Source organism: Vulpes vulpes, chromosome 9, assembly GCF_048418805.1.
Source record: "Vulpes vulpes isolate BD-2025 chromosome 9, VulVul3, whole genome shotgun sequence".
In the NCBI taxonomy this organism is placed as follows: Eukaryota; Metazoa; Chordata; class Mammalia; order Carnivora; family Canidae; genus Vulpes; species Vulpes vulpes.
In genome coordinates this window covers 62,769,174-62,784,994 of record NC_132788.1, presented here as the reverse complement: position 1 = coordinate 62,784,994, position 15,821 = coordinate 62,769,174, and the positions used below count along the sequence as shown (strand labels likewise).

The window sequence follows — 15,821 nt, the reverse complement described above, 5'->3', positions numbered from 1 at the left end:
TGGAGTATCAGCATCAGCATCATCATCATCAGGGTCCCAGTAACACCGGAGGTCATTATGCAACTGGAGAGAAGACGCATATCTCAGCGCTTAACAAACCAGGACTGTGTTCTCCTCGCTGAATTGGGAGAATTTACACGAAACCAAGGTATGCGAGGCAGATCAATAATCCACAAGTATTAATTAATTGAAAAAAAAAAAGATCCTAAGTCAGTGGACTCTGCCCTCCCGGCTGGTGACCGGAGGACCTGGTCGGTGCGGGCTGCACAGCACCTGCCTCCCCTCCCCCTCGCCCCGCCCCCCAGCACAAGGCAGCAAGAGTGGGAAGGGGAACGCGGCTCAGCATTTATTTTTGGAGCCAGCTCACTAAAAATACCCCCGCCTCCCGGTCTGATCACTCTCCCTTTTGACCTGAATGGATGGCGGGAGCCCGGCGGGCCTCCCCACCCTCTGCCCGATGCCCTTTAAAGGAGAAGGGCGGGGGCGCGGATTCCTGCGGCTCCCTCGACGGGCGCAGGCGAGCCGCGGCCGCGCGGGCCGCACCGGGCAGGGCAGGGCAGGGCAGGGCAGGGGCCGCACTGACGTCAGGGCAGCGCTCGGGCCGCCGCGGCAGCCCGGCCCGGACCACGCCCCCGGGGCGGAGAGCCGCGCGCTGCCATTGGCCGGCCGAGCGCGAGCGCCCGCGGCGATTGGCTGGCGCCGTTTGCGAGGGAGTCCCGCTCTCCAATTAAAGGGCCCCGCGGCGCCGGGCTGCGCGCAGAGCTCCCCCTGGGCGCGAACTCGGCCCGAGCCCGCGCTGTGCCCGCGCTGTGCCCGCGCTGTGCCCGCGCCCCTGCCCGAGGAGCCGGGCGCTCGCCGCTGCTGCCCGCGGGAGATGGCGAAGGTGGCCAAGGACCTCAACCCGGGAGTTCAGAAGGTGAGCTGCGCTGTCCGTCCGCATTGCCCACGTCCTTGCTTTTCCCCGCGTCCCTCCCGCAGGCTCGGCCGCGACTTACCTAGACGGAAGGAGCAGGAAACGCGCTAAATTCCAAGACTTCCCGAGAAAACAGAACACTCGGGAATACAGACTTGAGCTAACAGGCGCACCCACCCCAAAACTTACTCTTAAAAGCCCTCGTGTAGAATTTGCAAAGGATCTCAGTGCTGCCGTGATGCTAATGACAATGTTACTTGAATTTTCTTTTTGCGCTTGTTTTTATTGAAGTCCGATTTGCCAACATATAGTATAACACCCCGTGCTCATCCCATCAAGTGCCCTCCTTCCTCGGTGCCAGTCACCCAGCTGCCCCTTTCCCCCTTCCCCACACCTCCCCTTTCCCAACCCTTTGTTTGTTTCCCAGAGTTAGGAGTCGCTCATGGTTTGTCCCCCTCTCTAGTTACAATTTACATAAAGTAAAACTATTAAAGAAAATAGTAATCCTGTTGTCTGTAGGGAGAGGGAAAAAAAAAAAAAAACTCCCTTCTCCTCTTCCTTCCCCCTCCCAGGATTGAGGTGGAGAGTAAATATTTACTCACAAGGAATCTCCCCTCTTGCTGTCATCCTGTTTTGTATTTTGCGCTCACACACACACACACACACACACACACTCTCTCTCTCTCTCTCTCTCACACACACACACACACACACCAGTTTCTTTAGTTGGTGATGTTGGCCATGGCAGCAGTTCCAGCACGAGGGAACTAATTTCTGTCCCCAGGGTCTGCACGTTTCCCTTTCAGGAAGGGCTGGCCAGGAGCCCAGAAGGTCATGGGTGAATTACTGCAGGAGGGGCCTGTGGCTTCAACACCCACCGGCTACTTACCTTGATGCAGTCGGGAGAGGGCACAGGCCAGAGGCATAGAGGACAAGTGAGCTGGAAGGGAGCAGAGACACAGACAGTCTAAGCCAATGGAGAAACTGAAGCCCAGGGTTAGAAACTGAAGCCCAGGGTCAGAGAGCCCAGAAGACCACAGAGATTATTAAGGGAAGCCTTGGGCACGGAAACCCTGGCCCTGCCACCTTTTAGCTGCACTGTCTTGACCAAGTCACTTTTCTGTGCCTCAGTTTCCTTGTCTCCAGTTCTAGGGATGATAGATCGCTCTTTTCTCCAGCAGCACTAGCAACGATAGTAAGCTGGATTGGATTGATCTCCCAAAGCAGTCATTTTTAAACTCTTGCAGGGCAAAGTCCTCCTGAGACCTCTGCCATTACCTGTGGAGTAGAATGAGAGGAAAACAAACAAACAAACAAAAAGGAATAAAGAAAGAAAACAACAAAACCCAAACATATGTCAGAATCAAAATAAAAGTGCAAGCCATGTAACTTTGAGGCACGAGTTCCTGCATCTGATTTATAGCTGCACGTTACACAGCTGACTTTCCCCAGACTCCCACACAGGGTCCAGTGTACCCTTCTGAATGTGTACACCAAGTCAGACTTAATCAGGGCATCTCTCTGGAATGTACCATGTCCCATCACATTTGCCAGACTATTTGGAGAATCAAGTTCTCTCTCCTTCTATGGAATTCGTACACTTTAGACCTTGGTATGATACCTGTTAATTTCCACCTAGTGGCAAGTCATGCATGCACTGCTTTTGTTTCTCTACACATCTTTCTGAACCCCTTGAAGACAAACCTTTCTGGTTCATCTCTGTTCCAACAGAGCATACCGTACACAGCAGGACTCAATAAACTACCAGTGAACCACTGAATATCCGTCCAGCTAAGACCTTAGTGCTCGCGGACAGTACATTTTGTACATGAATGTTTTTTAACTTGTCATAGCACGAGGATATTTGTGTGTCTGAACTGCCTTCCCAAATTAAACTGAGGTAAAAGAGTTTGGAGCTAAAGGGGCAAAGCCCCACTGTCCTCTAGAAAGTCAGATGATTTGGGGGTGGTTTTACTACAAACTGATTGATAGATAATGTGTGAAGTAAGACCCAGTACATGGAAATCCTCCTTCTTACTGAAAGCCAAAGCCACCACTTGGAGGAAGCCTTGTTTTTATTTTCCTTTGCATCGGAGACTGTGATTATCGGGATTAGAGGTGGAACATGTTCTCCTTCTTGTCACCCTCCAGTGCCAACTTCCTTGGCCTGCAAAAGGTTTATTTTCCATTTAGATCCAATTACAGGCTTAAAGAAAGAATGTAGTGGGTAGAGATGAAAGGGTGTAATTTTTTTTTTTTTTTTTTTTTTTTTTTACTTCTTGGGACTGTGGCAGTGAGGAGGACAGTCATCACTATGTAGATTAACCAATGTCTTCAACTCAAAAAGTCAAGGCAAAGGATGAGAGTGGGGGAGAAGCTCTCCTTGCTTAACATTATAATAGTGATTGAACACCGTGTCATACCCAACAGCATTCTAAAAAGCTTTTATTCCATATTTACTCTTTAAATCTACAGCAGTGGGGCGATTTTATAACATTTGGCTTCAGGATACATAATCACACTTAGGCATTTTGAAACAATTTCATAGACTCTTGGAGCGACAAGGGGCCTATTTACAAAATGAGAAATGGTTTAAAATGGCATACAGACTGTCTCTACTGCCCTACCCCCAAGGGGAGGTGTGGTAGGGGGAATCCCTAGCAGCTGGAAGTTATAAAAGGTCTTCAAGAGAACATAAAATCCAAAACCTGGAGTAGCCTTAGAAATTGTCTAACCAATCCCAGACAGACTGAGATCACATACCTAGTTAGTGGCAGAGCTTAAAAACATTACCAGCCTCCTCTCATCTGTGCTAAGTTAAATGCTCCCAATGGCTGCTCTTAAGCCATCATTTGTTTTTCTATTGGGAAAGGCTTCCTAGCACAGAGAGTTCCCTGAGAATAGTCAACATTCCTTGGTAATAAAGGGCCTGAAAGGCCACATGCCATTTCTTTTGGTGGAATCAACTACTACTGCAGTTGTGTTCTTCTGTAGTGTTTATTAACCATATTTAAGAGTACTGGTACTACTATCAAAATAGTGTTTGAACCAGATAGAGGTTCGTACCCTATCCTAGTAACTCTACCACTTACTACCTGTGTGCTCTTGTGTATTAGCTAGTTAACTTTTGAGTCTCTCCTTATCTGAAAATTGGAGAGACAGTAGCAGCATCTACCTCCCAAGGTGTCTGTGATCATTAAATGAGATAGTACATATAAAGAGCTCAGCCCAGAAGCTCTCAAATAGTTAGTTGTTATTGTTGTTGCTGTTATTATTATTATTGGTGGCAATGGCAATGGTATATATTATGATGGGTGTGTGAACTCTGAAAGGAGTCTTTTGGTGAATGAAGGACACACTTTTCTTTATGACTATCCTATCTGAAGAGCAACTAATTTCCATTCAGCTGAACCAAAGCCAGTTGCTCCGTCTTGATGAGCTGAACATTGGTCTTATCTTCATTCTACCCAAACAGATACAAAATCTGCTCACATGGAACAGAGATTACCAGTCATTTCACTCTGGAGTCAGTTTTAGGCCTGGAGGGGGCATGGAGCTCTTGTCACTTTTTAAGCAAGGATACTGAGGCCCAGAGGGGTCAAGCTCCTCATCTGAGATTGCCAAGATGTGCTGAAGCCCATTAGGCTCTGCGACAATACAGCCCTGTTGGCTGCCAAAGAGCCACTTGCAGGAATTTAGAAAGGACTAGAACCAAGAGATCTAAGAGCATGTTCACTGTTGACTGCATGTGTGCCAGTGGCCTGGCTCCAAAAGGTCTGTTTTTCACCCCTTAACTCAGTGTCAAAGGAGCATTACATGATGGTTCTAAGTGCATTGCCAGATTCAGCTGGGTGTCTCCCCACACCCTTCTCTGCCTACCCTCCCTCTTGACTTTCCTGTCCTCAGCCCTTCCTGCCTTCACCTCCAGTTCCTGCAGCGTGCAAAACTGCTGGCACATTGCCTGAGAGAGCCGATCCAATATAAACACGGCTCCTCGAGAATGTCGTTGGCTCCCTCAATCTTAAAAATATATTAAGCTGTCATTTAGAGGCCTTCATAGCCAATGCATTGGAGACATGCCCATAGGTGTAGAAGCACGTTGGCCCGAGAGAGCCTTATCATAAAAGAAAGAAAGAAATTATCCAAGTTCTTAAAGGATCTCTGAAAACAGATGCTGAAGCCATTACTTTGTAAGTTACAGATGCTTGTCGTGTTGTGCAGACATGTGTGAATATGTGGGGTTAGGGGCTGATGAGTGGCTTTCACCAGTGCATCCACCTCCTGGGACGATAGGAGGCAGGGAAAGCCCTAATCACAGACCATCTCTAGGCTTTACTCTCGGCCATCTAGGCTCCAAGACCTTCTCCTAGCCAGGGTTTACACACCACTCTATAAGCAGGACAGTGGGAAAAGGACTTTGGTATTTTCCTCTGAAGATCCTATAGCTTGATCTTCTCAGTATATTAACTGGCCAAAGGTAACAAGGAAGAAAAAGAATAGGCTGAGTCCAGCAAAAGCTGGGGACCAGGAAGGAGGGACAGTGTCACAGGCTCACATGTGCATCTTACTTTCCTACCTCCATGTCCGCCACTCCTGGTGAGGAAAGGGTAAGGACCAGAGACGTGAGGGAATAATTCCTCCTTCAACCCACTGGAGTCAGCAGGGCTCCAGAAGAGGTTTTTGATTTGACCTTGGAAAGGAGAATCATTTTTTCATTCCAGCTTGGACATTCAAAATAGTGTGTGAATAATAATGTGGAAATCTATCATGATGAGTATATCTCCCCAGTGTTCATCCAACACCATTTAAACATTTATTATGAGAAAAGTTTTCTGGCAGTGGTTGAGTCATTATAATAACTGTTGGCATTTCTTTACCAGGTGACTTTGAATAGGTCACTTTTCCTAGGAAGTAGCAGACCTTGACTGAGAACCTGTCTTCCTTTTCCCTCCAGTCCACTAACCTTTCCTATACAGCAGGCTATCTCCCAAATAACAAATGATTATGGATAAACAGGCCTAAAACTCTGTTCCACTGAAAGTAGAATTGTGGAACAGCTTTTCAGGACAACCAGAAGGGAGACACAGCTGTTGTTCTTTAAGTGCCTTCCTTTGGAGGTACCCACCCCTCCAACACACACACATACCCTTTTCATTTGCTTATCGGGAAGAGGATTTGGCTGGCAGCTGCCATGACCTTAGCAGGTGCAAGGCCACCAACAACTTCTACAGGAGTCCTTCAAGATTATGATAGTTCCTTAACTTCACATGTAATCTTTAAGATGTCCTAAACCCATTCTTGGAGCTTTGTACATATCAACGGCATGGATCTGCAAAGGCTCTAGAAATGCTTTCTATGAAGCTTTTATAGAAAAGCATTGAACAAGAAGTTGGGTCTCATATGTGCACTGAGACTCTTTCAGTAGCCAAAACTTAAACTTTGTATCTAGGCTTAAATATTTGATGTGGAAATTTGGTGGTAGCTTCACAAAAACAGAAACAATCATACAATTACAAATCTTTGTCAGACTCCCAGATCAACTCTTCACTCATTGTCTGCTCTTTTATATGAGGAGCAAGCCCTTTTAGGTTTTTTCTCAGAAGGGACCTGTTTGGTTATTCCTTTTACCATTTGTTTGGACTCTTGTCACTGAAGGGCTTTGCAGGAAGAGTCGTCTGTTCTCTGCTAGCATAGACAAATTCAAGGAAAGACCAAAGAAAGGAAGGAAGGACTCTCTTGAGTACGTGCACAGTGCTTGGCCTTTCTCATATCCCATTTGGCCTTAAGGACTACCATACAAAAATATGAATATCCTTTCTACACATGAGTAAATGAAGACTAAGTTAAGTGATCATATGATGGCAGGTTAAATCAGGTCTTCACTCCGATCCCAAAACTTAAGCTCTTTCCACTCTAAGGAAAAATAAGAAGGCTTTTCTCAGAAGTAGCAGTCTGGTAGAGAGAAGCTATGATTATCACTGTGAGCTATCTACACATTAATAGTCTGATTCGGGAATTGCCCAGCATTTGCCAAATGTTACCAGGCGTTTGTACCTCTCTGGTATCTCTCGGTCACTACTAGGTATATGCTGTCACTCACAATAAGTCCAAGCCATTTCCAGATACAGAACAAGGGCTTTCTAGATTTCTCCTAGTTCTGGCTTTCTTAGAAGTCTAATAGAACTCAAGGAAGGAGGCTGGTAGAGAGACAATCTAAGGAAGCATACAACAGTATCCTAAAATTACTGAAGAAGCAGTGACCCTTGACCAAAAAAATAAAAATAAAAATAAAAAAATCCTAGAGATCCTAGTCTGAGAGCTTCCAGGAAATTCTAGCCTGGGGATAAGCTTGGCCTTTGGAATGTATCTCTACATGCCTGGTCAGCCTGACTCATGGCCTACCCAATAACACGTGAATCAGGACCAAGCAAAACACAGCCAAGCCCCCACCAGGACACGCTTTAAAAGGAAATAAGATTGCTGAGGGGGAAAAAAGGAAAGGCTCCATTTGGCAAGTCACTCTTTGGAAGGACAAAGGAGTATTGGGGTCCAGCCCATGGCGGCTGTTTCAAATCCACATGATCTGTTTATGGATTTTTTTTTTCTCCTTGCGTTTTAAAAGATTAGATTCTTTATAAAATTAATCTTTGGAGAAAAATGCAAATGACTCGTTATTTAAAAGAACTGAGCAGAATCTAGGGATCTGCTTGGTCAGTCCCTTTGTGTTACTGTTGGGATATGGGGAGAAATGCCATATCCAAAATTTATATGAGACATAACTGAAAGATACACTGATTCACAGCATCTTTTATGAATGCAGGAGAAAAGGATATGTTCTGTATTCTGTTGCTTCCATGCCCAGAGTACTCTAATTTCAGTCAACTTCATACCTTCAAACTTCAGAAGGTCAAGTTAAAGTTTTGGCGATGAACTTTACTTTGGCCACCAGATTTAGAGGCTAATTGAGAAGTGGTTAAACACATAGCCTTTGCAAGCATGGAGATCTAAATGTGACTCATGGTTCTGCCATTTGCTAGATCTGCAGCCTCTGCCAAGTTGCTTTTCCTCTCTGGACCTCTGGTTCCCCGTTTGAGAAAGAGAGTTAACAATAGTTCTACATCTAAACAATAGTTAGTGAGATAAAGCCTGTAATGTGCCTGGATGCCTAGTAAGTGCTCAGAAAATATTTCCTCTTGCTCTTACTGGCATCCCCTCTCCTCAGTACAGCACAGAAATCCCATAGGTAGTTAAGCGCTGGGGTGTGGGAAACCAAGTTCAACTTACCTACGTCACATCACATGTGGCTTCTAAGATATCAGATTGCAGGACCTTCTCTTTGTAGCTAAACTTAGACTTAGCCATAAATATACTCAGGCTGCATCATATGCAAAATTGTGACAATAGCAACAATTTGCTTTGGGTGGCTGGTTGCCACACTTCTAAAAAGCAACCCTCCCTCTGCCTGAGACCAGTCCTTGGCCCCAACCGTTTGATCGTGGACAGGCTTACCCTCACCAAGCCTCAGACATCCTGCTTATTAATCAGGATAATGGTCACTCATTTCTTCATTTAGCAAATATTTATTTAGCATATATCATGTGCCAAGCATTGTGCTGAGTGCTGAATACAAGACATGAATAAGAAAGTTTTGGTCCCTGCCTTGTAAACTTGAGTCAGGTGAAATTAATTTCTCATAAAAGTAGGATAAAGGCCAAATAATGTCAGTGTTCTGTTCTATGAGTCTGTGTATTCCTTGACCACCTGCAGCACATGTGCATGCACCCTCACATCTACATACCTACTAATTCTCCTTTGCTACCCACCTCATATTCCCCAGGATGCACACATCTGAGCCATACCCAACCCCAGTAATTTGTACAGTGTAACAGAGGAATGAGTTCACACTGTTCTCCCAGTTTTTACATTTTTTTAAAGATTTATTTTTTTGAGAGAAAGAGCACATGAGCGAGAGAAAGGGTGGAGGGAGAAGGAGAAGCAGACTTTCTGCTGAGCAGGGAGCCCTGATGTGGGGCTAGATGTGGGGCTTCATCCCAGGACCCTGGGATCATGATCTGAGCCAAAGGCAGACGCTTAACCAACTGACCACCCAGGAGCCCCCTAGTTACTGCACTTTAAACAGGATATTTAGTGACAAAGAGTCTGAGGCTGGAGGGACTATTGGCAGCTCTCAGGTACTATGGTAACCAGCAGCCCCTTCAGCTGCCTTGCAGATATGGTGGTAGACAAACTGTGCTCAGCCTGTGTCCTCAGAGGCAGCCTAACGCCCCAGGCTCTGTCCTTAGTGGTGTTGATGGCAGGGGCACCAAAGGACAGGGACACAGGGAAAGGGTTCTTGGATGGCTAACACCCCTATAACCTGCCCTCAAGAAGATAGCATCTATTTGGGCTGTATGACTAAGTGGCATGTCCAGGTACTGATTCATGAGGCTGACTACCAAGGTGACTGGCCTGGCTGATCCACTGGCTGCAAAAAGTGGAGGGAAAGTGGATCCCAGCCCTGCCCTCATCCTGGAGGAGAGCCACCCACCTGCCAAGGCATTCCTTTGCTCCCCACCCCGCCCTGGCACTGTGACCAGCCAGTCTCCTTGCTGAGTGGATCTGGTCTGAACTGGGGGGGGCGGGGGGGGGGGGCGGGAATCAGCATTTGGGGGCTTAGCTCAGAGGAAGTCGAGGGAATTTTTTACATATTCTTAGCAGATAGAAGAGAAGTTTTTAACTAGGAATCTGTGGATAGAATTGAAGGTATCAAGGACTGTAAATGAAGAAAAATTACACCGTCACACACCCAGCCTCTAATGGATTCAGCATTTCTTTCAATTGTGAATGAAGGCAAAGCCCTGACAACTTAGCAACCCCTTGACTTGTTTTCTTTTTTAACTAAATAAAGCTATTGTACAAGACATTTACATTAGAAAAAGATAGCTGAGTATGAGCCCTCTGCCCTTGATACCAATGGAATTCTGATACTTTCTTGTCCTATTCCCGCTGAGATAGATGTCAAATGTACCATTTATACTTGTCCATATTCTGAAATCACAGTAAATGCACTGCTAAGTTCTGTTAATTAACTTAATAAAGGCATGTATGTCACTAAATTATAGATCTGTTTTTACATAGTGGTACTATTTCAATAATAGTGGTTTCCTCTGTAATCCTACCTATTTTATGTATTTAAAACACTGTTCTGAGAAGGGAGGCTTTCATGTCAGACAAGAAAAAGAGCCCAAATATATAAAGACGTCTGTCAAAATAAAGCCTCAGCAGTACTCTATACACATATACACAAATATGTACATATATAAACACACATATACACATACAGCTGTAGTGGGTTGAGATCTGAGGCTCTTGGAGCAATCTGGGTTTAAATCCCAATTTGGCTACTCATTTCCTGTTATCTTGGGCAAGTCACATTACCTCTCAGCCTCAGTTTCTTCATCAGTAAAATAGGCCTAAAAGTTATTGTCCTCAACAATAACCTGTTAAATTCTTAGCACAGTACTTGACAAATAATGTTGTATTTTATTTTTTTAAGATTTTATTTATTTATTCATGAGAGAGAGAAAGAGGCAGAGACATGGGCAGAGGGAGAAGCAGGCTCCATGCAGGGAGCCCGACGTGGGACTTGATCCCAGGTCCCCAGGATCAGGCCCTGGGCCGAAGGTGGCGCTAAACCGCTGAGCCACCCGGGCTGCCCTAATATCGTGTTCTAAACATGAGTTACCATCACTATGAATAGAGCTAAGGAGAACGAAATGGTAAAGAGAATAAAAACATTACTGAGACGAAAATTCTTCACCTCGAATTTGGCACACACAAGAATTTAGCTCATGCAAACATTTATTATGTGCAATTTTTATATGCCAGGGACTAAGGGACTAAGCTGATAAGTGGAAAAAGGAAAAGGAAAAGAGTCTCAGAAGCTGATGGTTTCAGAGAAAGAACAGCCAGTGTGGCCATCAGAAAATGAACAGTTCCTAAAGACCTTGATCAGAGGTACCAGTATAGAACTGAAGGAGGTTAGAAGAGGCAGTACTTAACCCTACCTGGGAGGTCAGAGGAGGCTTGCCCAGGAGGCGACATCTGAGCTGAGTGTTGAGAGACAAGGATAAATGAGCTGTTTGGATCAGGTCATGGTCCAGTTTTATGCTTTCCAAGTCTGGCACGTATATTCTCCATCCTACCTGACTTCTAACTTAGGGAATATCATCCATCTTAGACTGTGGAGAAATACATTTCCATGTATACATCTATCCCCACATATGTATCTTTTATTTTCTCATCTGAGGACTGGCTCCTCTTGCTTTTCAACCAAAACACTTTAGAGTGATGAGGATAGCAGGCCCTGCAAAACTGGCACACAAAGCTTCATGGCAGTGTCTTGAGACTCTTCCAGTTCCAGCAAAGGAAATCCAACAAACTCACCCCCATTGAGTTTGAATTTTTGCAGGAAGATTTAGACTCAGATAACTGAGAATACGCAATATAAATGGTAAGAAAGGAACACACACACACACACACACCCTGTGAAATTCAGCACACCGCATGTGTGAGCAGAACATGAAAACAATCCAGAACAAGACAGGGTATGTATTTATGTGCCCCCAAGTTTTATTCACCTTCAAACTCTGAAGCCATAAATGATATTAAGAGCAAAAGAAATCTCGGGTAGGAATCTTTAATGAAATAAGAGAAAAAAAATCAACTTTTGAAATATGGAACTTGTTTAACAAGATACAGAATCTTACATCGAAACAATTCCTTTTGAACAGCGCTTCAGATTTCTCACTTGGTCAGACAGTGTGAGTTCCTTGTTGCCATGTGTTAAAGCAGGTGAGGCTTCAAAATGAAAAACACATGGTTTGGGTGTCAAAATGCCACTGGGAAGATTGTTTTTGATTGTTCAGTTGTAGATGGTGTATTAAAAAAAAAAAAGAAAAGAAAAGAAAAAGAAAAAAATCCCAGATAATTCCCTGTCAGTTATCTGGAAAATAAAGTTGTAAGAATCATGCCTGTGTTTGCAAGGACCTGAGAAGAGGCAAATTTTGATGGAAAAGCTGTGTTTCCTTGAGTCTGTCCTCCTACACAGCCAACATGCCTAAACAGCTCATGGGGAGAGACACCCTGTAATAAGATTCACAGTAACTAGAATGACTGTCGTCACCTGCCTCTACTTTTCTTGGATCCAGGCCAGGGTTGGGGCCACCACAAGAGAAATCATCATATACGTATTTGAATAATGCTTGCACTATATATTTCAGCAACTACAAATAATTTTTAAGAGGTAGGAAGGGCTTTAGTTCCCTGGATCCACCTCCTTATTTAACAAAGAAGGAAACAGATCTGTCTTGACCTTGTGACAAGAGCTGGGATAAGAGTTTGAGGTATCATAGTATTTCAGGTTCAAAAAGGCTTTTCAAACTCTATTTTGTTCAGCTATCCCATCCATAAACATGAGATGAACTAGACAGGACAGCCAGATCCTCTGAGAATGCTACTGACCAGCACTCGCAGCTCCCAAAGAGATCTATTTTTTTAACTCCTCTAAATATTAGTTCTTTGTTATTGTGAGCTAAAATCTCTCTCTCTCTCTCCAACTTCTTTCCATTGCTTCTATTTCCCTAGCTCCTCAGTTCAAGGATGCAGTGACCACTTTTTCTAATGTTCCAGTTCTGGTAGCTGACCAAGTCCTCTGTATTGTTCAGGATTAAGGTCAAAGCACCTGTTTCCTGAGTTAGTTCCTGCCTTCTGGGAGACCTAGTGTCAGCTTTTAGCTGAGTGAGATAGCCAACAGACAGCCCCCAGTTTTTGTTTTGACATAAGCTCGGTGACTCATGCCACCTTCTCCATCTGAGCATATTTACCTCTCCTTCTAATCTCACCCAGTTGGGAAGGCCACTTCTATGCCACCGAACTATCCTATTTCTTGGAGAAGAGCTTTTAAAGTACAAAAACCTGGCAAAAAAGAAGGGGATAGGCATCTCAAAAGCACTAAGAACTCCAAACCCATGTCATAAATACTCATGAAAAATCATCACTGATCCACAAGTGAAATACTTGATTTATAAAGAATTGGAGGCAGAGGGAGATGATAAGAAATCAGAGAAGGCTAAGAAGGTAAAGAAGAAAACCTTGATAAACAGAGGTAATATATTTTTTAAAAGATTTTTAAATTATTTACAAACTTGTCATAGTTTATTACTATATGGAATGCTAGAGCAGTAAGAGAGCAATGTAAATCGTATATCCTGCTGATTTTTCCATCTGGAAGGGATGTTCAGAAAATAAATATGAAGGCTGGTCACCAAAAACAACTTGCTTTCATTAAATGATGCCACTAAAAAAGACAATCCACAAAGAAAATATTCACAGTACATATATCAGACAAAAGATTATATTGAGAATATATAAATAACTCCTTTAAATCAATTTTTAAAAAGCAGTCCAATTTTTAAAAAAATAGGTGGGGATTTGAACAGGCATGTCACAGAAGTAGATGTCTAGATGGCTACTAAGTGTAAGGAAAGGTATTCAATGTTATTACTCATCAGAAAAACACAAAAGCACTGGGAGACAGCATTACACCACCAGAAGACTAATAAAATTAAATACTGACAGTAGCAAGTATTGACAAGGACATGGTGCAGCTAGAATTCATACGCTGCCAGGAAAAATGTAAAATGTTACAACCACTTTGCTGGGGCACCTGGGTGGCTCAGTTGGTTAAGCATCTGAGCCTTGGTTTTGGCTCAGGTCATGATTTCCCACATGGTGAGCTTGAGCCCCCTGTGGAGCTCTGCACTCAGTGGGGAGTCTGCTTAAGGATTCTCTCCCTCTGCTCTTCCTCCCCTGTGTATGCATTCTCTCTCTGGCTCTCACTCTCTCTCTCTCAAATAAATATTTAAAAAACAAAAAGATACAACCACTTTGGGAAACTGTTTGGTAGAGACAAATAATCCTGAGGAGGTGGAAGTAGAGAGAACATGAGGGCAAAGGACACAAGACAGACATGGAATAGAGTACATGAGACCAGCACCCGTCAGTGGGATCCCTACCCATGCAGCTTAATCTAAAACCTTCTGACCCATGGACCAAGATCAAAACCAGCATGGTAGGAGTGGGGCCAGAGACATGGGAGGGAGACTCTTTGGCAAATTTAGGAAGAATCTGGAGATGAAAAGGAAATGAAAGTGAGAGAGTTGGGGGAAGGCACCATTCCAAACCAGACTCTTGAATTTTTAATGCCTGGTCCCACGTTTAATTATCTTCCTGCAGACTCGCCTACAAAAGGATTGGCTTTAGGATGGTGGCTGAGCCAAGCCTTGATTTGTTTCCTTCCTTCAAACAACTGACTTAAACCTTCATCTGACCCCAGAGGGCCCCCTCTTTCTGGCTGGAAGTTTCTTGAGAACAAACTGCAATGATTTCCATGGTCTAGGGCGGCAGTTGGCTCAGGTCTCTGGACAACAGCAGCCACATCTCAGGAGAGTTGGCCCTCCTGAGAGACGAGAGCCAGCGGGACAACTGAGAATTGGCTGAAGTTTAGTCCAAACCACTCATAGCTCAGACCGATATCGACTTTAAGTTTCTAGTCCCTGATGAATATTTATACCAAAATAGGGCCAGTGGAGAAGTTCCATCTGTGTGGATTTTAAGAGTTTTGCCTTCCCTCAGCCACGTTGACCAAACTCAGGAAAGTAGCAGAATCATTGCCAAGTACATACTCTTTGAAGTACAAGAAATTCTGAGAAGGCCCTGGACCCATCATATTTCTTCTCATCCTGAAGACTTAGATTTGGCACTCCTTTTTTAAAAAGTGCTTAATATCACCACCTCTTAGTGCTTTATAATTTTAGACTAGCCCTGGACACTATGAACACTCTTTTGAAAGAGTGGATAGTCTCTTCAAAGTTTTGCTGAGTGAAATTGCTTTGCTGGTTGATATTTTCCCCATCTTTCTAAAGTCTGGATGGTCCAGTTAATCACTTTAAGTCACCTCTTTACTTTGCTAGTTGACAAATAGCCCCGAATTTCTCTTCAGTTTTATTAGTCACTCTATACTCCTCGGAAGCAAAAACACCAAAAATTTTATTAAGTTCTGCCCTTGATATGAGGGATTAAAATAGAAGCTCTGCTCTTCTACTGGATATATTAACTCCACTTATCAAGCACAGGCCATGTGCCAGGCACTGTGGTACATAGTTTTTTCCTAATGTTTACAGAAATTTCATTTTACAGATGAGTAAGATTCAGATTAAATAAATTGCCTTGGTGACATAGCTAAATGATGAACATGAAATAAATGTGGGTAATTCAATCCACAGCTCTCCCACTTCCCTCTATGCCATTTCTTATCTATATGTAACATGTTTGCAGGGTTCCAGAAAGATGGGCCATGATAGGGAGTAGCCCTCAGGCTCAGACCTTTTAAAAGACAATAGTATTAGCTGGAATGTAATGATGTTTCATATTTGTCATATTTTTTATGGTTACCTTCTGTTTTAATGTTTTAATACATTTATGGTAAAGGGTTTTTTTTTTTTTCAAGAAATAAGTTGTTTTTCTTTTTTTTTTTTTAATTTACTCTAAGGGAAATAAACAATCACACAGATGGTATATTGAGGACAGAATTCATGAAGGAGCAACATAGGTTTTCCTGAACATCTAATACTTGTTTATCCCTAATCTGTATAGTACTTTTCAGTTTTCTCAACATCTCATATGCAGTGTCATATTTGATTCTCACAGCAGCCCCGTGAAGCTGGTAGGAATTATGATCCATTTTAAAGGTGAAAAGAAATCGAAGTTCAGAGAGCAGAAACTACTCACCAGGGTCACATGGGTAGTGATAAAGTAGCCAGGGCATAGGTTCAACTCCTCAAGCTCC

At 43.7% G+C, this 15,821-nt stretch overlaps 1 protein-coding gene across 2 annotated transcripts in view; it reads left to right on the top strand.

The window, feature by feature from the left end:
* Positions 1-731: 731 nt before the first annotated feature.
* The window catches only part of LMCD1 (LIM and cysteine rich domains 1), a 58,215-nt gene continuing 43,125 nt past the window's right edge, over positions 732-15,821 (top strand). The window contains exon 1 of one of the 2 annotated variants that reach the window (XM_026016925.2): positions 732-916. In XM_026016925.2, coding sequence (XP_025872710.1) covers positions 875-916 — 42 coding nt within the window. In that variant the 5' untranslated portion in view covers positions 732-874. The remainder of the gene's footprint in view (positions 917-15,821) is intronic. The other variant, XM_072720353.1, reaches the window with a different exon arrangement.